At 40.4% G+C, this 23,399-nt stretch overlaps 2 protein-coding genes across 3 annotated transcripts; one reads left to right on the top strand and one right to left on the bottom strand.

The window, feature by feature from the left end:
* Positions 1 to 844: 844 nt before the first annotated feature.
* sbk3 (SH3 domain binding kinase family, member 3) lies at positions 845 to 10,627 on the bottom strand. Its single transcript, XM_062421845.1, has 5 exons — positions 10,602 to 10,627; positions 8,958 to 9,074; positions 3,317 to 3,464; positions 2,604 to 2,806; positions 845 to 1,630 (listed from the first exon to the last, which is right to left on the bottom strand). The coding sequence occupies exons 2-5, from the start codon at positions 8,961 to 8,963 to the stop codon at positions 845 to 847; spliced, it is 1,143 nt and encodes a 380-aa protein (XP_062277829.1). The 5' UTR covers positions 8,964 to 9,074; positions 10,602 to 10,627.
* epn1a (epsin 1a) lies at positions 10,326 to 23,360 on the top strand. 2 transcript variants are annotated; one of them, XM_062421780.1, is made up of 13 exons: positions 10,326 to 10,373; positions 14,306 to 14,464; positions 14,794 to 14,895; positions 15,284 to 15,442; positions 15,696 to 15,824; positions 16,166 to 16,286; positions 16,421 to 16,578; positions 16,767 to 16,838; positions 18,305 to 18,388; positions 18,968 to 19,268; positions 19,908 to 20,072; positions 20,311 to 20,553; positions 21,414 to 23,360. In XM_062421780.1, exons 3-13 carry the CDS (start codon positions 14,827 to 14,829, stop codon positions 21,878 to 21,880), a joined length of 1,968 nt encoding a protein of 655 aa, XP_062277764.1. In that variant the 5' UTR covers positions 10,326 to 10,373; positions 14,306 to 14,464; positions 14,794 to 14,826; the 3' UTR covers positions 21,881 to 23,360. The 2 variants fall into 2 exon arrangements, with proteins under 2 accessions (XP_062277764.1, XP_062277765.1); XM_062421781.1 differs by lacking the exon at positions 16,767 to 16,838.
* Positions 23,361 to 23,399: the final 39 nt, after the last annotated feature.

Below are 23,399 nucleotides of genomic sequence, written 5' to 3'. Positions count from 1 at the left end.
AGGAACTAAAGGACTGAAAGTAATCTGTCTCAGTTGCTGTAGAATTTGTTTGAAAATAATGATATTTTTTATGATGTGACCATGCTGTGGTTAATGTCTGGTTAGGTTTAAGCACAAAAACGACTTGGTTAGGGGTTGGGGAAAGATCATTGTTTGCGTTAAAATGTTCATATGAAGTGTGGTTACTACTTCGTTAAAGTTAGGTAACCCTGACTCGCACAGTCTCCTGCAGCTAAGTCCACTTTTTGCCACGTTGCCATCTAACTACATATCTAACTATGTATCCAACCATCGACCCAGCCCACCTGCTCCTAATAAATAATTCACTTTTTATAGACATCATCTGAACTGGGTCACTTCACTGGGTCATAATTACTACAGCTGCAAGATGGCGTCTGTCACTTAAACGTAAGTCATTTTTGGAAACTAAATATTGGACATCATTTTTGTTGGGAAGACATGCATTGGGGTGATTTTGTGTTTTCAGAGGTCGATCTCCAAAATGTAATGTAATTATGAAGGCTTTATTTATTTAGACAATTCCAATACAAATTTTTTACAGGCATTGTAATGCATCTTCAGCTTTCAGACATCAAACTTTTCTATATCTAGACTCTTCTTATTAAGACACACATATAGCTACATATGGGAATTTATACAATGGAAGTGTTAACTTTAGTAAGAATATTTACAAAAATATTAAAAATACAGCGCCTTGTACTGTATACATTAATCTCTATAAGCATACATAAAAATATATTGCAGCAATGTTTTTCATAAGGTCATTCATTGTAAAACTATCAAAACAATTCCATGAATACGAACAATCTCATACAGACAAAGCTTATCTCTCCCCCCTTCCTTCCCTCACCAGCTCTCCTTCTACCCCGCTTCCCTCTCTTATTTTTCTGGCCTCCTTCTCTGCCTCCTCTGCTTTCCTTTTCTCCTCTCTCTCTGTCTCCATCAGCCACGGACCTCCCAGGTAGCTCAGGAGCTCCTCTGGGCTTCCACGCAACTTGGGCTGCGGGTGGAGCAGCTCGCGGAAAAGAGACATCACAAGTGGACTGAGGCCCTCAAACTGAGAAGGCGGGGGGTTGTTTCTGTGTTTTTTCTTCATGATTGTGTAACAGTCATTTTCCTCCTCAGGTCTCCACTCACTTCCACTGTTCTTCTCCTCCTTTTCTGTCTCCTGGTCAAACCACTCCTTGTATCTTACGTAGCCACGGTCATCATGGGTGCTCTCCTCCCAGGGGAAGCAGCCAGTTAGTAGGCAATAGACGAGTACACCAAGAGCCCAGCTGTCAATACAAGGCTCCACTGATATCCAAATGTCCTCCATCTCCTCCTCAATCCCTTCGCACTCCCTCCTCTGCCTCTCTTTCTCAGCCTCCTTGACAGGCTCCACCTCAGGAGTACAGAAGGGCGAGTCATACCAAACAGCACGAACAGTAGTGCCGATGGCCCGGGCGAGACCAAAGTCACCCAGCTTGACCCAGCGACAGGAACTGTCACACAGGAAGATATTCTCAGGTTTGATGTCACGGTGGACGAAGCCCAGCGAGTGGAGGTGCATCACAGCACTGCTCAGTTGGGACATCACCCTCTGGACACACTCTTCATCCACCCCGGCCTACAACATAGACAGAAAACATAACTCTTAATTAGTTATCATTTCAGATTATATGAGAGGTGTAATTTTGGTGGAGTCTGGCTAGAACAACAAATCATTGGTGCAAAGACAAACAAAATCAGCATCACCACAATGGTTAGTGACGTTCTTGGAAACCCCTGCTTTACCTCACATGCTTCTCTCTTCGGTCAGTAAGCAGGGTGTCCTTGTTCTTATCAGTGCTCTTTAATGTTAGTGGCAGTGACAAAATACAGTGGAGGGCGTGCTGGAAGCTTTTATGAGACAAGCTTTTGCTGACGTAAATGAGAATGGGGATAGAGTCAGCTGTTACATTTTCCATGAAATTCCCTTTGAGAAAGCAACAGTACAGACATGCAGTACGATCTAATGGACAATTGCATCTGATTCAAATCTCTGTCCTGCAGACCAGCCTACAACTGTCTCCTTAAAATTACACTTGTATAGCTTAATTCTTATTTGTTTCTTATTTTTTCAGAGAAAAAGTGCTAAAAGTGACTAAAGAATGAATCATGTTCTTATGCAACAAAGCACCTAAATATCAATAAAGTAAACACATCCATGCCTCATGCAGCATGCCTCAGTTGCTTGTAGATATTGTAGGTAAAACAAATGACAGACATTGTCAGTAAATGTTTTGCAGATATGTTCAGTATCAACATTTTGCAAGTTGCAAGATACATTGATTAACAATGTTTCCTCATTAATTATGTCCTTGTTTCTTTCAAAAGGTATATACTGTTGCATATCAGTAGGATATAAATGTAATTTCTGGGAGAAAAAGTTGCAACATAACATGTGATATTGCAATTAATATTGTACTTAATGTTAATCTCTAAATAACAAAGCACATGCAAGCTTTTGTTCTGCTGAAACTAGAGGACACATCCTCTGCACTTAATCTTGGCTGCATCAAGCATTAAAATGGTCATGTCACACATTCACCCAAACTGACCTCAGACACAATAACGCTGTAAAGGTCACCATAGAGACCGGCTTGTTGGGCAAAGACATAGTAGGATGGCGTGGAAAAGAAGATGCCAAGTGCCCGAGTCAGAGAAGGATGGGTGCAGTAAGAAAGGGAGAGATTGTATTCACGCAGGAAAGAGGTGAGGGAGGTAGACTGACGAGGGAAGAACTTCAAAGCCATTGGGGTTCCTGCAAGAAATTGAGAACGTGTTGAATTTAGAATATTTAGTTAGCTGTAGCTTTAGCTTTAGCTGTAGCTAAATTGCATAAAAAAACTGTCATCATGGATGGAATGAGTGTATTATCAATCACTCACACTGTGAACAAATATAACTTCCCCTTTGGGGCGACTGTATTACACATCTACACCACAGTTGCGGCAACTCTATCCGAGAGAATGTACCAAAGCACTTCATTAGAGCCATAGACGTGCAAAAGGTTAAGTGAACACTATCAAAAGACAGATCTGTTCTCACTTAACTGCAGAACTGACCAACACAGCATGTGTACTTTCTTCAGTGGTGAGAAACCTGAGAGTGAAACCTGAGAGATAAATGTGCTGCCGTGGAGATGTACCCTTTAGCTGATTTCACATAAGTCAGTAGTTCATTAAAACTACAAGTTTAGGACATTTGAGTTTAAATTGAGATATAACCAGCTCAAACTGCCATGACATTTAACCCTAAGACTTGCACCAACCTCTCTTTCTGTGTACAGCCAACATGACCTTTCCATAGGATCCCTCTCCCAGGAGTTTTACCACCTGGAAGTGGTCAGAAACCTTCAGACTCAACATGGACTGCGCCGACAGGTAACATAGCTCGTCAAGTTCCTGACCCGCTGTAGCCTTTAGGAAACACACACGTACACAAATCAACATTAAGTGTCATTGCATGATGCCACCAGTCAAATGATAATTAGTCAACAGAAAGGAGATCCACTACTTGACTGGCATGTGTTGATGTTAATGATAGATAACTTCAGAGAATGAAGTTTAAATCAGAGGCTGCACATTCTGGTGTGTTACCTGAACCTGCTACATGTAACTCATTCTCATGAGTTACAAGGGGATTTAATTGTGTTATGAAAAGTGCAAAAACCTTTTTGCTTGCTTATTCCTATTAAGAGTTGAAGAAACTATTGCAATACCAGCATGCATTTGAGAGAAACTGGTGGAACATGTTGTGTTAGGCTCCTATAGACATGTCTGAAGTTAACATCAACATCAATACAACGTCTTATCAGAGCGATCAGAACACATGGTGCTGTCATTCAGCTTCCAACGTCATTTTCTATTTCATGAAGTCACATCCATGATGACTTCCTTTGAAGTAGATCCCCCACCACATGCCCTTGCAAATTAGGAAGGGTGTGTACGGTTACGACACACAGCTTAATGCAAAAGGTAAACATATTTTTACTTTTGACCTTCCTCATGTACACTTGCGTAACTGAGCTTAGAGGGCAATTGATTTTGATTTTGATTGAAGAATTATCCCTGTTTCCTGCACAACAATGGATACTGGTTAGTGTACAAACATTTTACCTAATTATGGTAACTGATATTTTCCAATCACTAATAAATCTCAGGTGGTAATAAGAGATGGAATGGTGTCATTTTACAATCCAGATTTATTTAAGAGATTATCTGAAAGCCAAACAGGGTAAGCAGTTAAGAAATTGGATGGATCTTATGAGTTATGAGTTGACAAACAAATAAATGTGGTGTGCAGCCAAAAATCTGACTGCACGTTTCATATGCACAGTGTGCTAATTGGCACAGATATTTACAAGAGAACTCTATTTTTTAAAAAGTAGTTGGCCACCTGTTTCAATATCAATGGTGTACGAATTGATGTTGCTATATCAGTGTACTAACAGCCTCCAATTTGTATCTCCAAGAGGACAATATTTTACACTGCCAAAATTCACAGCCTGATAAAACACTGCATTTGAGACAATTTCCAAATGCAGTGAAAGTCAGATTGGTGACATTGTATTGTGTCAACTTATATTAAAGGATAATCACATTGATATAAAGGTATATCGATAAAAGGTAGCACAGAAAAAAATGTGTCTACGTTCATTCATTTACGCCAGTTCAGTGTTTAGAACTGAAAGCAAATGCACTGATGAACTCCTCACACAAATCTCATGTCAGGTATCGTGTACAGAGCAGTTAACACATCCTATAGTTATCATATTATGACATTTTTCAGCTGCTCCTCATTCCACTCATGCCTAAATGAAGTGCATATAGTTTGCTATGATAGTTAGATGCTTGCAAATGTCTTTTATCCAGGTCACAGTTGAACATATGATGCAATAAATCTTCACAGATGCATCTAAAACATTTGCAGCGAGTGCATCCTGATATTTACGTCCTTGCGAGTGGAGGTGATTATTGATTAAACCCCTAAGTTGATGGCCCTTGGCAGAGCAGTAAGAGATCTGAGATACAAAAAGTCTCAGTTAAATGATTTAACTGAGGACTCTTCATGAGCTAACATCATTAACAACTTTGAAGTCCAGTAAGAGCTCCACATAACAAGCTGAAAATCCTCTCAATGACATTGTCCATCAGACCTTTGTAGCCTCGGAGGAACTTTGTAATAAAGAGCCGTCAGTGTGTTTGTGCCATGCCTGCATGTCATCTCACTATATACCTGTAGCTGCAAAAACACACACCTGACCATCTGGAGTGTGTGTGTGTGTGTGTGTGTGTGTGTGTGTGTGTGTGTGTGTGTGTGTGTGTGTGTGTGTGTGTGTGTGTGTGTGTGTGTGTGTGTGTGTGTGTGTGTTGCAGTTTGCCCTTTTTGTGTTTTTCCACAGTATAACAATTTTATGAAAAGTACAAAACCCAGCAGGCTGTCATTGAAGTGCACATGTAAAGTATTTGGATTTATATAAAGTTCCAATACTTACTGTCATTTTCTGTTCAGTTGATTGATCTCTGATCACTTTGTGTCGACTCTTTTCAGCATCTAAAGAAGAAGACCTCCTAACAAGCTGCTCTCGTTGCAACTGGCTACTGTTGAATGCTGGAGATCTGCTGCGGTTTATCCTCGGGTAGACTGATAATTAAACTGGAACTGACACTGATATTTTTGCCTTTGCTCCTTGCTTCCATGCAGTAGCACACCAGTTTTATAGTGGACGCTCAAGGATGTTAGCTGGAGAACTGGATATTGACTGTGTGCTACTCCCCAGGAGGCACACACATTGCACTGCTCTCTGTCTCTTTTCCTACTCTAGTGCCAACTCTCTCTCTCTCTGCCTCTTGCCTGTTATGCTGGCAAATACGCGTGAACCAGATACAAGGTATTTCAAACCTCTCTCTCTCTCTCTCTCTGCCCCCGTGTGCACGTCTCTCTCTCCCACTACACAATGTCCCACCGTTTTCACACTGTCATTCAGCCTGACCACATTAACCTGTCGCTCTCCTTCCTCCCCTCTCCTCAGCTGTCACTCAGTTTCCAACCAAATACGCCCCCCTCTTTCCATGTCTCTCTCTCTCTCTCTCTCTCTCTCTCACCCTCCCAGTCAGTCTGAGTCAGTGAATTCCCTCTACAGTGTAGGATTCCTCATCTAATCAACAGCTATGCTGGAATGATTGGAATAGGCCAACAAGCTGTATCTCTGATCCCTGCATCTTACTGGGATTACTGGGTACAGTCAAGCGTGCTCCTTGTGGACCCTTCCATTGACCAGTATCATTTTCCACTCTTCCTGTATTGCGCTTTGTTCCTGTGTATCTCTGCAGGAGGAACAATTTATGAATTGCATGAGACTTATTTCACCTCAACTTAGATGCTCAATTTCTTGGCTCCATAGTGAAGAACATCTTCTTATTTTATTACCATCAAACAAATTTTTCCACTCTCATCTCAATCTTGTCATAAAATCCATCTCACTTTATCGCTTTCCAGTCGCATGTTATTTTCTATCATCACAGACTGACATGTATAACAGCTGAAACCTTTCGAAACAGCTTCATTCTGTACTTTGCTGTCATCATTGCAGGTCAGGCCTCCTCTCCATCTCCCCCGACACCTCCTCCCCTTTCTGTCAACTCAGATAGATTTCCCTTGGTACTACATGCTATAGGACTATTATTGCAACTGGCTTGATGTGTGTGTTATGTAACACAAACACCGGCTGCTATCACAACGGCTGATCCCTGCTCAGGTTACTACCACTGCTGTGTTGCGACCAGTCACAACCAACATATACTTCCATGTTTGAACTTGCACCATAGGGTCCTTTCGGCCTCTGCTGTGACAACCTCCACAACTCGACCATCAAAACATAACTCATCACTTTCGCTAAAAGGGTTCCTCTTTCATTCACAAATACAGAACATACACATACATACATGCATATGCAGGCACAATGCTCACAGACATATCCTGCTGGTCTGCAGAGGCACATACTGTATGTAAAACAGCAGATGTCCAGGACATGTTTGTTGACAGTTACTGGAAAGTTACATAATGAATTTCTTTGCTATTTGGTTACACTTCTGTATTTTGAGTGCTTTTGACCACCAAAAAGGGAAATTGCTTACACAAGACATGGTCCTCCTTTCCAGCTCTTGCCTCTCAGTGATTTATACAAATCTGGTGTAAAACAAACATTATATATGGTCATGAAAGCAGACAGCAGGACTTTTTAAAAAGAAACATGACAAAACATTTCAAAACAGAAAATATTATTTGTTGGATTAACTAAATGTATCAGTGCTATCGACGTACACACATCCCCTAATTTTTCAGTTCCGATACATGTTGTGAGAATGGTGCAATGAATAAAATAACACAGTTTAAAGATAAGATGAAGCACTTCACCACTAAAACACATTGGAAAACTTGTCAGAGTTTAAACCATGTAGATAGACAGATAGATAGATAGATAGATAGCTAGATAGATAGATAGATAGATAGATAGATAGATAGATAGATAGATAGATAGATAGATAGATAGATAGATAGATAGATAGATAGATAGATAGATAGATAGATAGATAGATAGATAGATAGATAGATAGATAGATAGATAGATAGATAGATAGATAGGCAGGACTCTGAGTTGTAGTGAAAGTCCAAAGTAAGATAAGATAAGATAAGATAAGATAAGATAAGATAAGATAAGATAAGATAAGATAAGATAACACTGCTTTCATACAGGGACTGCAGAGGCCGAATTTGGTTTGTCCCCATCACTTTGAAGGTGTTTTTTGTAATGTTCAGTAGTCTGGTCTTATTCTGAACAGTAAGAGATCCAAACCAGACAGCCATACCATATCTGATAATGCTTTCTAGCACCGCCTGATAAAAAGTTAGCATTATTTCTTTTCGGACACCAAACAATCAGAGTCTTCGAAGGAAGTGACGTCTTTGGGCTAGTCTGGAGCATAGATAATCCACATGAACATTCCAGTTAAGCTTATTATCTATCATAATACCCAAACATTTGAAGGAAGGCACTTGCACAATTACATTATCATGTAACGGGTGAACAGGTACGGAGCCACCACAGTCCCCTGCGGTGCCTCAGTGCTACTCTCCAACATGCCCGAGACACAGCCCCCCAGCCTGACAAATTGTGGTCTTCCTGTCAGGTAGTCCAAAATCCAGGAAGTGAAGGAGGGATCCACACCCATCTTCCTGAGCTTCTCTCTGAGTAACAGAGGCTGGATGGTGTGAATTGGTAGCAATGACATGTCCTTTCATTTATATTATAACATTCACCTGAATTAAAGTCTCAAGGTAATTCTGTGATGTGCAGTGTAAAGGTCTTGTTGTGGATAATAGGATACATCACAAAAAGGTACACTCATGAAAGAAGGACAATTGAGACACAAGAAGCATGATGTGGTGAGTGGTGTTTTAGTTTCAAGATGATGCAGAATATTTGGACCAGACTTGAGTGCTGAATTAAGACTGTCTCAAGATCATGTAGTCGTTAAGTATTTATTACCTTCTTACTGTTCTTCAAATATGTGAATCATATATTTAACTTGATAAAAACTCATAAAAATAACAAATATTAAGTGTTTTACCCAGAGATTTAGAACTATGAGTTATTATTAGATATCAGACTGGATGGCATAGATTTGTTTTGTTTAGAGTGACCTTGATGCCAACCATTTTGAGCTTGTTTGATTGTGAGAAGGATTTCAGCTGTTTGTGCAACTGTACCTCAGGTCTAATATAGTACTAAACGTTGAAATTGAGTCATGGTGTTGTAACGGTGGCGAGCGCGAAAGAAATATAGTTTCTCTGTGACATAACAGTGGAACAACACCTGTCAAAATATCTTTTAAGCTTGTTATAATCACCTGCATTTTTTGTTCATCTTTATGAGATTAATGTTTCCACAGCAGCGCAGCAGAGGTGTATAGTTTGCTTGTGTCATGCTGCAATGTTTTCTTCGGTTTTCTTGAGCCCACTCCTCCCTGAAGAGAAGGCAAAGATAAAAGGATTAAGAGATGAAGGATAAAAGGGGCGCTTGTAACACACATGCATGCCAGCTGCTACAGTGTTGTTCTGATCTACAGGGCTTATGTGTATTATTTATGGCTCCACAGAAGCTGTGGTTTGAAATTAGAGTTAGTCCAATGTTGCCTCTCTGTGGACAGTGTGTGCTATTGCATTAATGAGGACATCTAGCTAGATATTCTTGCTTTGATAATCAATTAATCATTTGAAGTAATTTTTGATTGAAAACATTTCCAAATTCTCAGATTCCAGCCTCTTTATGTGAAAATGTTCTGACAGTAAACTAAATATGTTTGGGTTGTGGACTGTTGGTCTGAACAAATATTTGAGACATTTGAGGACTTCACCTTACACACAAACACACAATGCAAACACACAAATACAAACGACTTTAAAATCATTAATCCTACTTGGGGCAATTTGTTTGGGGCAGCTCATTGTGCAATTGTGTGCAATAGTAAAAGAAAAAAGAAAATCAGGGGAAAACGTACGTTTTGAGTTTGGTTTTAAAATAAACCACTGACAAATAAGCTTGATGGACATTTTAAGAAATGTATATATTCATATATGTTTATATATACATGTTTTTTGGTTTTTGGTTTTTGTATTTCCCCAGTTTTATTATTTTTAAGATCAGCCCCTTTTTTTTAAATATATTCTGCACTATTTTTGAGCCATTGCTATGAAATTTCGTTTGGATGTGAATTGTATAGTGTATAATCTGAATGACAAATAAAATATATCTTAAATCTTCATCTTAATCTTATTACAACTAGTTTGAAGCCAGTCATGTTCCAATATTCAATCTACACAAGTGTGCTATGGAAATTTGAAGCCTCCAGTGCACAAATAATACTAAGAATGGACTTTACAGTGAATCATGTACCCTTACAGGCATCCTGTGTCCAGCAGATCAACTTCTGAAATTAATATAGGACATGAGGAGATGAAATTTTTAAGATTTCAACAATATAATTTAACTTTTTTGTGGAAAAACCATATCAGACACAAATTATTAATCAAAGCAGAGTATTTTATGTACACATTCAAACATATCTGGATGAGATCTTTCATAATACGTTGTTTTGTATATATTTTTATTTGTTATTTCTTGATTTTAGTTGATAAAAAGTTAAATGCTTTATTCACTAGTCTGCTGTCCCAGGAAAACAAAGCTGCGGGGGTGCGGTCTTTCCTGTAGCCGAGAGCGGAAGCGGAAATTCGGCCATCTCCTCGTACATTCAGGCTACAACAGGGTCAGTACACACTTGATTTGGATATTTATTGTGCTGTGTTGTCAACATTTTTTTGACATTTTGGCTTGTCATTTAAACGCGTACATTCCGCATTGTCCTGAAGCAGGACGTGTCCTCGCTGAGGCTCGTAAAGTCTGGCAGTCCTGCTGCCAATTGCGAACTAGCAGCAGCTAGCTGCTAGCTAGCTAATCTCTCATAGCAGCAACAGCAGCAAGTGATTTATTTTACCTCTCAGGCTGACTGCTAACATTAACCTCCGCCTGTATATGATTCGCGTGTGAGATGAGGACACCACCGTTTGTTGAAATATAATTTGTCCGCTCTTCCGTACCCAGCTACAGCCTCTTAATACGCCTGTTTATACTTCACCCAGACTTCACCCAAACCCTGATGTGGCTAATCTGAGCTAACACACACACACACACACACACACAACACACACAGACGACAGCAGCCGCTTTTAGTTTGGATCAATCAACATTATTTAACTGTTCGTTGACCTGCTTTCTGTGACTCAGACGTGGTGATGTCTACTGTGGATGACTCTGTTTGAAAGAGGTGAGGGTATCTATTAACTCTGAGTCTAGACATTGAACAGACCCAGCGTTGGTTTGGCTGGTCGTTGGTCCGTTAGATAAGTCAGCAGATGTGTCTGGGGAGGCTGCAGTGGTCTGTCTGAGGAACGATTATTAACATTATCTGTCCTCAGTGGGTGGAGGTCACTTCTTCTTCATGGGGATGTGTCACGTCAACTGTGTGCAAGTGATAGGAGGACTCAGCTATGGTTTAATGTAAACTCTTTAGCTTATTGATAAACTCTATTTAAAGATCCCCTCCAGACTCTATTGTAAGATGTGTATAAAATACTCTGATTTGAGCAATGATGTGTGTGTGTGATGTTGTTTTTCCACACAAAAAAAGTTCAGTTATCTCCTTTAATTCCTTAAAATTGCTATAAATGCTTTACTATTAATAAATCAATAATCTATAAATATTTAAATATGTTTAACATCTGAAGTTTAACTGCTGGACACAGGACGTCGCCTACTTCACTGTAAAGTTCATTGTCAGTGTTTGTTTACCGGAGGCTTCAAGTTTCCACATCACATATGAAGTGTACGTTGAGTATTGGACCACGATTAGCAACAAACTAGTTGTGATGTCACAAATCGTGCTGGCAGGCACACCTTGTAAAATTGAATTTTCAGCCAGCTCAGAGAAACTTTCCACTTTGAACAGATGAATATAAAAATAGCCTCCTCCTGTCAAAGCCTGCACATACATCATTCTGCACAGAGAAGCTCAAATATTCAACTGTAGGAACAAAAAGAAAAATACATTTTTGAATGGAGGTGGACTTTAACATTTATAGCCATCCATTGAGAGGCATAACTTTAATTGCCTGTGCTTTAGACTGCCATTATTTTCATTATCAATTAATCTGTTGAAGTTCAAACATCCAACTGAAGTCATAAGTAAAACTTTCTTTTGAGTTGAGGGATATATCAGCTATATATCATCGCCACGGCTTGATTTATTGATACTTGGTCACTTGGCAACAGTCATTAACGTGTTTTTTTTAACTGATCCAAGTAAGGTATCTTTCCGTCTTTAGATAAGATAAGACAGAATCCTCTTCAAGTGCACTTTCAGTAGAAGATAAAGATGAAAACAGTTTGTACTTTCTTTTCCATGCAGAATTATAAAGTTGGTAAATTAATTTAAAATTTTTCCAGTCAAGGTGTCAGGGATTGTGGAGCATAATGGAGACAGTGAGAAGCCGCAGATACCACAGGCATGTACTCATGTCTCTTATCAAAGATTAGTTGGCATGTCTGAACTTTGTAACTGAGCTTCAAGTGTCTCTGAACGGACTGTTGCAACTGTGGCCTCATGGTCACTTATGCAACAAGGTCTCATACTTGTCTGACCTAGAATTTTAAATATGTATGCCATGCTAAACATCTGTGTCAGGCTGAATTAAAACATGTTAAAAGGTAAACAGGGCAGTTACGCCCTCAGTGTATTTGTTTTGAATAACTTTATTAATTTGAATTGTTGAAAACTGTTTATTTAAGAAGGTGTGGCTTTCAAGTACACACTACTTATATCTAAAGGATAAATCCAGAGAATAATTTGTGTTTATCATATGATTCAGAGGTCAGTCTGTGCTCTTTCTTGTCACTGTTGTCTGAATGTATGTACTGTGTGTATGTAGAAGAAGTACTGCTGGAGGTTGAGAATGTGATGGCCACGCAGCCGGTGTGGAGAATTCATCGTCGTCCACAGTGAATAGTCTGTGACTTCCTCTCTTAAGAAATAGAAGTCGAGGGAGTGGTGAAGCACAGCGTTTGGACATGATCTTTAATATCCTCTGTTGAACTTTCTCCAACTCTTTTCCTCTGGTTCATCCAAAGAGGAGACCATGTTAAAACTCGAGCAGTGATCTAATTAGTGTTTAGTCTCGTTAGGAGGAGGCAGATGAATAACTTGATAATGATCGGTGTAAATGTGGAGAGCTGTTAAATATACTGACAGCAGAATTAGGTCTGTAGGTGACTTGTTACTCCAGACGTCAGTTTCAGAAAGTTGTCGTTCTTTTGCGACATGGACCAAAGTCAAATCTATTCGGTGAGAAAAAGTGAGATTGTGCCTGTTTAAGGATGCATCCGGTCAGCAACAATGTGTCGCTTTGCTGTGTAAGCAACCAGGCACAAACTATGCTCAGCAGGTACCGAGGGATTCGATACTGTGCCATGAAATCATTCTCCGCATGCCATTACGCCAGCTGCAGCTGGGAGGTTTATGTCAAATTCAGACTTTGCCGCCATGGTGCCAAAGCAGAATTAATCATTTGTTGCAGACGTTTTAGGTTTTTTTCCCTGTTTGTCAATCATTCAGTTTTGCAGATAATATTCTCTCTGTCATAGTTGACTGTGATGTTAATAGTTGAAAGAAGTAAATCCTGATTTTTTTTTTCCTTTTTCTCTGCTTCAAGGTTTTACAGCTGTACACACTGCGATGCCCTTGCACATTGTGCTTTATTAAGTTCACATTTGCATATTTGTGGCCCATCTGTTAACTTAAAAAGTCCTATACTCTTATGACCTTGCACAAAAAGAGATGTCATCTTTCATCACGTTGATGCAGTTTTTTCATAAATTCTTGATCCACCTGAACACCACAGGTTCAGGATGATAATTTATAGTATGAATTGAAGGATTTTATTACCTGAAATTAAAAGAATGGTGATTTTTTTTTAATGTGATGTGCAGCAGGGTGCACACAAGAATGGCTTTAAAAATTCATTTTCTGTTATTTGGAGCTACTATTACAAAGGGTTACAGTTAATAATGATACAGTTAATATAGCTTGGACCTTTTTAAAATATGGACTTATTTATTGAACGGCCCACAAGTCGGAGAAGGTAAAATCTGAACTTGAGGCTTCTTATTCCCGAGATGCCTGGCACAGTCCAGCTCAGCTAATGTAAAACCCACTGCTACAATTTAGATTGGTCAAATTAAATTATTTTCTGAGTCTATTAAAGTATGATGAGCAATGCAAGAGGCTTTTAATTTCTCCCTGTGGCCTGTATTAGTTCAGGAATAGTCTGGTCAGACCACCTGTTAATACTTTTAAGTGCTTTATTTTCTATTGTGACTGAATTAACATGTTCTGAGTTGAAGAGCCTCAACTTTGATAAGTAAGATAAAGCATATAACAAATATGTTCTATCTCTGACCGTCTGTATGTATCTGTAGCTGACTGTGGATCAGCTACAAATCATGTGATTTTTCTTGCTGAATATCTGCTTTGTCCTTATTTTATTATGGTCACTTTGGAGTTAGTTGCCTGTTCTTGTATGTTTGCTGAGGTTTAGCTGTAACCCCTAAATGACTATATGTTTATTTTTAATGTTTGCTCCATAGTTTGTCTCCCTGCGCCTGTGGTTTTTGGACCCAATGTTGCCACGGGAAGAAAAAGACAAACTGAGACACAGCACTCCGTGAATGAGTGGCGCACAAGATAGAAAAGCCAACAGACACCAGGAGGAGAGACCCTTATTCTGCATCATTTTTGTGTAACAGGTGTGTACGACGCCGTCTTTCTCCCCATGCGGATACCAGAGATCACATGATTTTAAATTATCTGCTATAGCCACCGTCTTTCACACTGATTGTTCTATTCAAGGTCCCTCAATCTTTTACACTCGCTCTTCCACATGCGTTCATCCACTCCATTCTTCTCTTGTTCTTGTGCTCTTCTTTTCACTCTTTATCCTTCTTGTTCTTTTTTTTCTTTTATTTGCTTTCACTTAGTTTTACTCATTTGTACTTGCTAGAAATATCAATGTTTTTTGCCCGGTAACTGTTTGTGTTATGTGTTTTACAACCCGTCTTCTCCATCTGCTGTTCAGATTGCAACAGAACTCGAAGGCCCGCCGGTTGCCATGTCGACCTCATCGCTACGGCGACAAGTAAAGAACATCGTCCACAACTATTCAGAGGCTGAAATCAAGGTTGTGTGTCTCTCTGCTCATCTGGCTTTTCTTTTCTCTCCTCTCACTTTTACACCCACATCCCTCATGTGTCCACGAATTTAAGTGCAGCCCATTTGTCTCTGCAGCACAGATGACATTATGTCACTGCTGATAATCTAATATTTCATTGATGCAACCTCCTCACTCGTTCCTCTCATTATACACAATATGAGCTAATCTAATCACATTATCCATTCATTATTTTGCCTCCCTCCCGCTCGTGTGCTGGTGGAGTTTGCATTGTTACTCAGAACAGTGTGGACCTTTTTTTAAATTGCAATAAAGTAATGGATCAAAAATGTTTCTCATCACGGACAATATGTGTAGTGGTTAATTAACGCTTGTCCCTTGCGGTGTTGTTTTTCAGGTTAGGGAGGCGACGTCCAATGACCCATGGGGCCCCAGCAGCTCTCTGATGTCAGAGATAGCTGATCTGACATACAATGTTGTGGCCTTCTCAGAAATCATGAGCATGGTGTGGAAGCGCCTCAATGACCATGGCAAGAACTGGAGACACGTGTACAAGGTCTGTTGTGGCAGTTTATCACAATCAATATTATTGAGATATAATTAACACAGTATACTGTTATCACAACAACAAATTTCACATTGTAATTTTATGACTAGGTAACTGTTTGTATTAAGGTGTGAGTGGTTATGGGAACTACTGAAGAATAATTCTACTTGTTTATTGCTTTAATATGAGCACTTTGACTACCTCAGTGTGTCCAGACCGTTTCCTCAGTTGGTGATTAGTTTTTGTTTTATATTTTCACCAGGCTATGACTCTTATGGAGTACCTGATCAAGACAGGTTCAGAACGTGTTGCCCAGCAGTGCCGAGAGAACATATACGCAGTCCAGACCCTCAAGGATTTCCAGTACATAGACAGGGACGGAAAAGACCAGGTACACAAACACATCCATGCCCACAAAAGTTAAAGTGATTAGTGATAAAGTCCACCTCTTTGGAATGCGGGCACACATTGTCAAACAAGCCTCTTGTGGTTCATTCAAGGACACTTTACAAAGAGTTTCTGACCTCTTGTGCAAACTTACAAAGCCAGTCATAAAAGTTTTTTATGGGATGTTGACAAATGAAACCATGGTAGTTTACAAGCTGATAAACTAACAGTGTAACAAACTGCATGAGTAATTCATTTTATGTCCATTTATGTAATATTCAACATTAAAAGCATGATACTTTTTTTCTAGCATGTCATTGTGGGCCTGTACTTGTATTTTTCCAGGGGGTGAATGTGCGAGAGAAAGCCAAACAGTTAGTGACACTGCTGAAAGATGAAGAAAGACTAAGAGAGGAGAGGATCCACGCCCTCAAAACCAAAGAGAAGATGGCACAGACCTCCAGTGGTGAGACAGCTGCTTTAATCAGTGTTCACACTGATGTAGTTTTGAAAAACGACTTGGCTCACAATAGCACGGAGCTCTGATTAGTTAATAACCTGAGACTGACTCTCATCTGTGCATATTTGTTTCTGTCCCAGCCTCCTCAGCTCCCTCGGCACCCAGCCTGGGGGGCAGCCTGTCAGTGGGCTCTCATTCTGGAGGGGCAGACCCTGAGCAGGCCTGGCCGCAGAGCTCTGGAGAGGAGGACCTGCAGCTCCAGCTGGCTTTGGCCATGAGTAAAGAAGAAGCAGAGCAGGTAACACAAAGCAGCAATTGGAGGGAGGCTAAAGCAATTATATGACTATTAACTGCAGAAGTGTAACTATACCTAGCTTTGCAGTTTAAACCTGTTGCAGCACCTTTGCACACATAGGGATCTTACTGATATTATTCAATACATATAACTAGCTTTGCTCTCACTATGTAACGCCTGACCTCCCTCAGACAAGCGCGGACCCTCTGGAGGATGCTGAGCTCCACTATGCAATCACACTCAGCAAAGAGACGATCCAAAAGGTCAGGGGCAGAGAGTGCGTGCAGCTGACTGGCCACCCGGTCATCAACTATCTGTCTTTCTGTCACATGGAATTTCTCAAACGCACATCAAACATTGATCAATCAAAAAGATGAATTTATGTTCATATTTGTCATGTGTCATTTTCATCAAGAAACAAATTTGCATCAGACTGCAGTAATACTGAGATAATTTTTTTTTACTGCACAGTAGCACGTTCTTTAGTGCACTAAAATAAAGTGTAGATGCTTTTCAAATCTTTGTCAAGATATATTTCAAATGCACAAAAGTGAGCACCCAAGAAATGTATTAACTATGACTGAATTGTTAAATTTGCATGGCATTGGCAAATATTAATCATAATTGACGTAATTTATCACTGAGTGGTTTGTAAGCATTGATTTCTCTTTCTTCTTTGTTAGCCTCTCTGACAGCATGCATTCAACTGTAGTCTCTATTTAAAATGTGCTAATTTCCTTATTGTACCTGTTACACCATCTCCTGTTGTTACTTCTTTATACTGTGTTCACTAAGTGCAAAACTTAATAACTGAGAGAGTGGTTAGAGTCCCGGACCTGCTTTGCAGCTTGACTGGTTTGGTTTATAAACTAATCCAGGGTCTTTCAGGCATAATGCTGTTGTTATTTTGACTTAGCAGCATCAAGCATAAGACTTTTCTAAAGCAGAAACCGCTTGTTCCCTCATGCATTAGTCAGTTTTGTACTTTTTGATAGTCAATCCTCTTCACAGTGAGGTATGATAAAAGGTTACAATAGGTAGGGATGTGCTCAGATGATCTGTATCGGTGCTGATCAAGGCAATTCTTAAAGGTTTGCAGGTGATGGACCATTTACTTCCTTTTTTACTTACTCCAAGTAGACTAGATGAAGCTCTATTGCACTTGAACCTGCTCCTAAGGCACAGCATTATGAGGAAGTAAACCACAAACACCACAAACAGATAAATACCAGGTGTTTCCATGTAGTATTCATAGTGACATCTGTCAGCAATCAAACCAACCACAGCCTCTAAAGTCCTACTGTTGGTTGAAACTGAATCTAAATCTCAGTATTGTGTTTCTGTTGGGATTCACATCCTATCCGTGTCTAAAACATCCAACAACAACAGTCTACAGTTCCTCCTTTTATTTTAAGTAGCCTTGTGGCAGCAGTTATGAATTAGCTTATTTTCTCTGAGAAAGTTCACTAAAATATACAAGCACTCTTTCTGCAGGAGCACTGTGGAAATCAGACATAATTGCAAACTCTCATAAGTAGTGGAGGGACTTGTTGATTTACCTTAATTAACTTGTGACTGAACATGATTTAAAGATCAGGTTTTCAGTCACGAACACCACTGATTCAGCCTTTAGTCATGGAGTTGTAAAGTGATCCTGAGTCTGTGCCCTGATGAGCTTCCCGAGATGTGTGTCTCAGGTTGCTGATATCACAGTGTGTGTGATTGGCAGGAGGAGCGACTGCGCAGGGGCGATGACCTGAGACTGCAGATGGCCATCGAGGAGAGCAGGAGGGAGAAGCTGAAGCCAGAGGAGGTGTGTGTAAAATCTGTCTTTATATGTCTGTCACTGTCTCTGTTCTTTTAATCCTATGTGCACTTCAGAATTGTGTTAGCAGTTATTTAAGTGTCTTTCATAAAATCAGCCACAGATTTGAAACCTAATCATTAAAAAGTTTAAATTAGTAGTGGTAATAAATTAATAGGGACAGCATGTGTTCACATGTAATTTACATTTTATGCTGTGAGATTATTGGAGGTAGTATTACTAGCTTAATTCAGGTTTGAACAAGTCCTGAAGTCTCTGCTGTCACAGTGTCTTTGTGGTTCACACAGGTGACCCTCAGGCCATTGATGGAGTGGAAGGGACTGTAAACACCCGTGCACATACTGCAGGATATATATACATATATATTTATATATGTTGTGTCAGGTTTATCAAGCCACACAACAGACAAGGAACTGAGAATGAACTGATTGCTTTGATGTTTGTTTTTGGTCTGTTAGTCTGTATTTCCTCCTTTTTAGTTTTGTGCATTTCCTCTTTTAACATGGACTAACTTTAGAATATGATTGTTGCTGCATGTTGTAATCTATGATATATTGTCTCATTCAGGGCACTCTGATGGAGCTGAGTGCCGTGGACCCCTGGGGGGGCTCTGCTGCTGGTGCTGCCCCTGCCCCTGCCACTGTTGGCTCTGCGGGACCCTCCCCTCCCCACACAGTTCCTGCTCCTGCCCCTGCCGCAGGCCCTTGGGGCACAACCTCCGCAGACCCATGGGGAGTAGCGTCACCCACATCCCCTACAAGCTCTGACCCCTGGGGTGGAGGAGCCCCACCCACAATAGCCCCTCCTCCAGACCCCTGGGGAGAGACGTCCAACAAAGTTAACAACGTCGACCCCTGGGGAAGCTCAGGTAAACGGCTACAACTCTGCCCACGTGTTGCCTCTCAGGTTGGTGGGAGTGCCCTCGTGACAGAGTATCAAAAGAGAAGCGTGTGCTGCTCCGTGGATGAAAGAGGATCTGAAGACCTCTCGACCTTTACTCCTCCTCCTCTTCACTCAACCGTTCCATTTCCTGTGTACATAACAGCCCTTTTACATCTTCTGTCATGTCACCATGCTGTCATATCTTCTCATTCACTCACATGCTTTCTGTTTGTAATGAGGAAAGCAAGCATGCCAAATCCATTCTCCTTCTGTGTCTAAATCAGGGATTTTTATCCTCTTGTTTCTACTCAGGACTGGCTGTGTCTCAACCAGAGCTCTCTCTTCTCTTGTCCTTTTGTGCCTTTCTAATGTGTAAGGTAGCATCTTGTTATCTCTCCTTTACCTCCATTGAGCTTCAGATACTGAATAGGTGAAAGTAACATGACGGACAGCCACAGAGAATCTGCTCTCACCTGTCCTCACTGGTCCAGTTAGTGGCATTGGAGAGGTCAAGGAGAGAAACACCTGTGTTGGAACCCAGCCCAGCTTCCTGCTCCCTCCTTATTGTGGATTGTACATGTAAGGTGTTGTGTTAACCCTCCCCTCCCCTGCGTCTCCCCTGTAGCTGTGACCCCCCCAAGTGCCGACCCCTGGGGCCCCCCAGTGCCTCCCAGTACTTCCTCCTCGGGGGGGCCAGTAGACCCCTGGGCAAGGGACGGGCCTGTCCCTGCCTCTGACCCAATCTCCTCCGACATCTGGAGTGGCACCGCCAAACACACTAACGGCACAGGTACATTCACACTTAAAGCTACACGGACTCTCAAACACTGAGGTACTGGTGCACACTTTTTGTGGGGATTTTCATAGTTTACATATACAGATTTTTCAACTGCATGCACACAGAACAGTTGTCTTGTCCTACATTTCATCCTCCCCAAGTGTTTGTGGTAATGCTGTTTCACATTGTGGTTTATTAATAAACTTTTTTTATTCAGTGTCTGGGACTGACTTTCGTTTCTTCCTCTTAGGAGATCCCGAGCGACGAGGGTCCTCAGCAACAGGCTGTGACAGCACAGGCTCACCGGTACCCTTTGACCTCTCGTCTTTTGGTTCCTCACTTCCTGTTCGTAAAACCCCGGAGTCCTTCCTCGGCCCCAACGCAGCACTGGTGGATCTTGATTCCTTGGTGTCGTCTAAACCCAAACCCAAACAGCCTCCGCCTCCTTCCATCTCTTCTTCATCAGCACACAACCCCTTCCTCCAGAATACAGGTTAGTTACAGCAGTCATGTTAACGAGGTGTTAACTGAGAGAAGTCACCACAAAGTTCAGCTTTACATTTGTTGACAGAAAACTTCTCAAAGATCTCTATTTGTGGGATGTATCCTGCAGTTTTAGGTAGAGACATCATCAGCAGTGTTCATATTCATAGTCAAATTAAGTCATAATTCAAAATGTAAATGGCCGAAAAGAGTATTTCATTAAAGGATAAAAGGTTTAATATATTTTATATTTTTCTGATTGTCAACAAATTTCAACAGTTTGTCCTCGCCTTAATCCCTCACTGTTGTGACAACAAACTACTAAAAAAAACATAAACAGGGTTCAAAATTTATTTTCTTAGTCCTCCAGCTGAAAAAAAAAATATATTTTTTTTGGCCTGTGAGTGAAGCAAATCTACTGGCCATTTGCATATATTACCAGCGTTTGGCTTATGGCTGGTGCTAATTTTGAGCCCTGCACATCAATAAGACAGCTGTTGCTCTGGTTGATATTTCCCTTTATTGTAAGGAACACAAGCACTGCCGGTTATTTTGAGTTAGTTACACCATAATGTTAATACTGACTAAGGCACCAAATGTGTATCAAATAGCTGCTCAAATTTAGGAAATTGCTGAGTCTCTAAGGTTCACTTCACAAAACGGACTAACATATTGATGGTTTTGGTCTTTTAATGGGATTTGTTGACATTAAGAAAGAATAGAATAAGATATTAAGAAATTATCTTGATCACTGAATAATAAGTAATAATAATAAATAACAATAGTAATAAATAGTAATATATAAGTAAAAAAGATCTCAAATTATTCATTTGTGTTGATTTTTTCTTTTGTTCTCTCTGTGGCCCTCAGGCTCATCTCCTGCTCCTGGCATGGCAGTGACTCCAGGCAGCACCATTTCCAGTAGGGGGGTTTCTCCAACACCTGCTTCCTCCAATCCCTTCGGTGTGGCCCCGCAAATGACCTCCATCTCACCTCAGCCCTCATCACTTGGCCTGAGTGGCCTTCGCACCAGTCCTGTGCCTCCTAATCCCATGCTGGGCATGGTGCCACCAGGAATGGGCATGGGGCCAATGAGTGTGGGCATGGGGGCTCCAGGAATGGGCATGGGCATGATGCAGGCAAGCCCCATGGGCATGCCCTACAGCGGGCTCTCGCCTATGGCGCCCCCAGGCTCGACTCTGTTGGGTCCTGGAGGGGCGGCTCCTCCTCAGCTGATTTTGGGTGGGTCCACTGGAACAGGAGGAATGATGGGGGCAGGAGCACCAGTGGGAGGCGGAGGAACGACGGGAGCGAGTACCAATCCTTTTCTTCTTTGAGGAAGTGTCACCACTACTTTGCTCACCTGTTTCCACCTCCTGTCAAACCTGCTGCCCCCTTCATTCATTCATCCCCCTTCAACACAGTTTGTGTCCAAAAAGAAAAATGTCTACATCTCTATATTTAAAGAAAAAAAACAAAAAATCTAAAATTATGTTTATCTTTTCCTTCGAAAGCGTTACATTTCATTTCAGAGTAATTTTTCCACATTTAGTTCCTTTCATTTCAATATGGGATATTTTTGGGTGGGAAATAGAGATCTATTTATTTTGTTTTAATCCTGTTTTGTTCTGTATTGTTCTTCATGTTGTTTTTTTCAGTCTGAGATGAAGGTAAGTCTGTGAGAGCAGGAGGCATTTTCAAAAGTGTCACTCTACTATATTGTAATATTACTGCACTGAGAGAAAGATGGAGGGAGAGGGGAAATAGCCACTAACAAACTGAGCAGAGAAACTGTTGCACCTGCCTCTTCCTCTGTCCTCGCTCTAGATGAAGACAAACACTGAATCACTGAAATGAAACGAGTGCATGAAGGATGATTTTTAACGAACTCCAGACTGAGAGATGGACTGAAAAACCTGCATTAACATTTCAGGCACAATGTGGTCAAATTGTTTCAACTATTTCACTTTTAATATAATTTAATGTTAAATATAATTTATTTTTCTTTTCTTTTTTCAATATTTGGGAACAAATAAACAAGGAAATCAAACACGACGATGCCATTTAAATCAAATGCTTATTTTTTTTCTTCCTGATTTATTGTAGAAAACTGAAGAGAGCTCTGACATTGGGAAAAATGATGGGATGAATGTGTGTGTAGCATCGTGTGAACGAGATTATGAATGCTCATTTGTGAGTGTGCAAGTATGGAATCGTGCGAAACGCCTGCTTCTGTGTATATTTATCAATCTGTCTCCATTTTTCCTGCGTTCGATCTTATTTCAGTGACTCAGAAAGGAAGTAATGACATCAAATATTTTTGTTTTGCAAAATTGTCACTTGTATTAATACTATGTAATGTTGGGATTTCAAATGAGGTATTATAAGGGTCACACATTTCTCTGCCAATCTATTTTTCACTTTCTTTGTGTTGATCAGAAGCATTAGATTTTTTCCAATCACACTTTTCATACGGGATCCCTGGTTTACAGGTCTCCCAGAGCACCACTGTCCTTGTGTTTCATCCCTCTTTCCTGCGGGGAGGGAGTGCTACTGATGCTTCTTTAAAGAAAAAAAAAAGACAATTATTTCAATGAATGAAAGAAGAAGAAAAAAACAGGGACTTGATGACATGCTCCATGCTGTTCTTTTAATTTAGTTTGATGAATTTATTGTTATTTTATATCAACAAGAAAAAAAAATCTCTTTTATCGGGTAAGGTTGAACTTTGTGTGGTGTTGACTGTGAACATTCACATTTGAAAAGTAAAATGGAAAAAAATCAAAAGAAATTTATGAAATAAAATAAAAAACACAGGATGTGTGTTTGGCTTGTTTCATGCCGCCGATATATGAA

The sequence above is a fragment of the Scomber scombrus genome, chromosome 7, assembly GCF_963691925.1.
Source record: "Scomber scombrus chromosome 7, fScoSco1.1, whole genome shotgun sequence".
Taxonomy (NCBI): Eukaryota; Metazoa; Chordata; class Actinopteri; order Scombriformes; family Scombridae; genus Scomber; species Scomber scombrus.
Note: the sequence above shows the minus strand (reverse complement) of the source record. Positions and strands in the feature narration are given on the sequence as shown.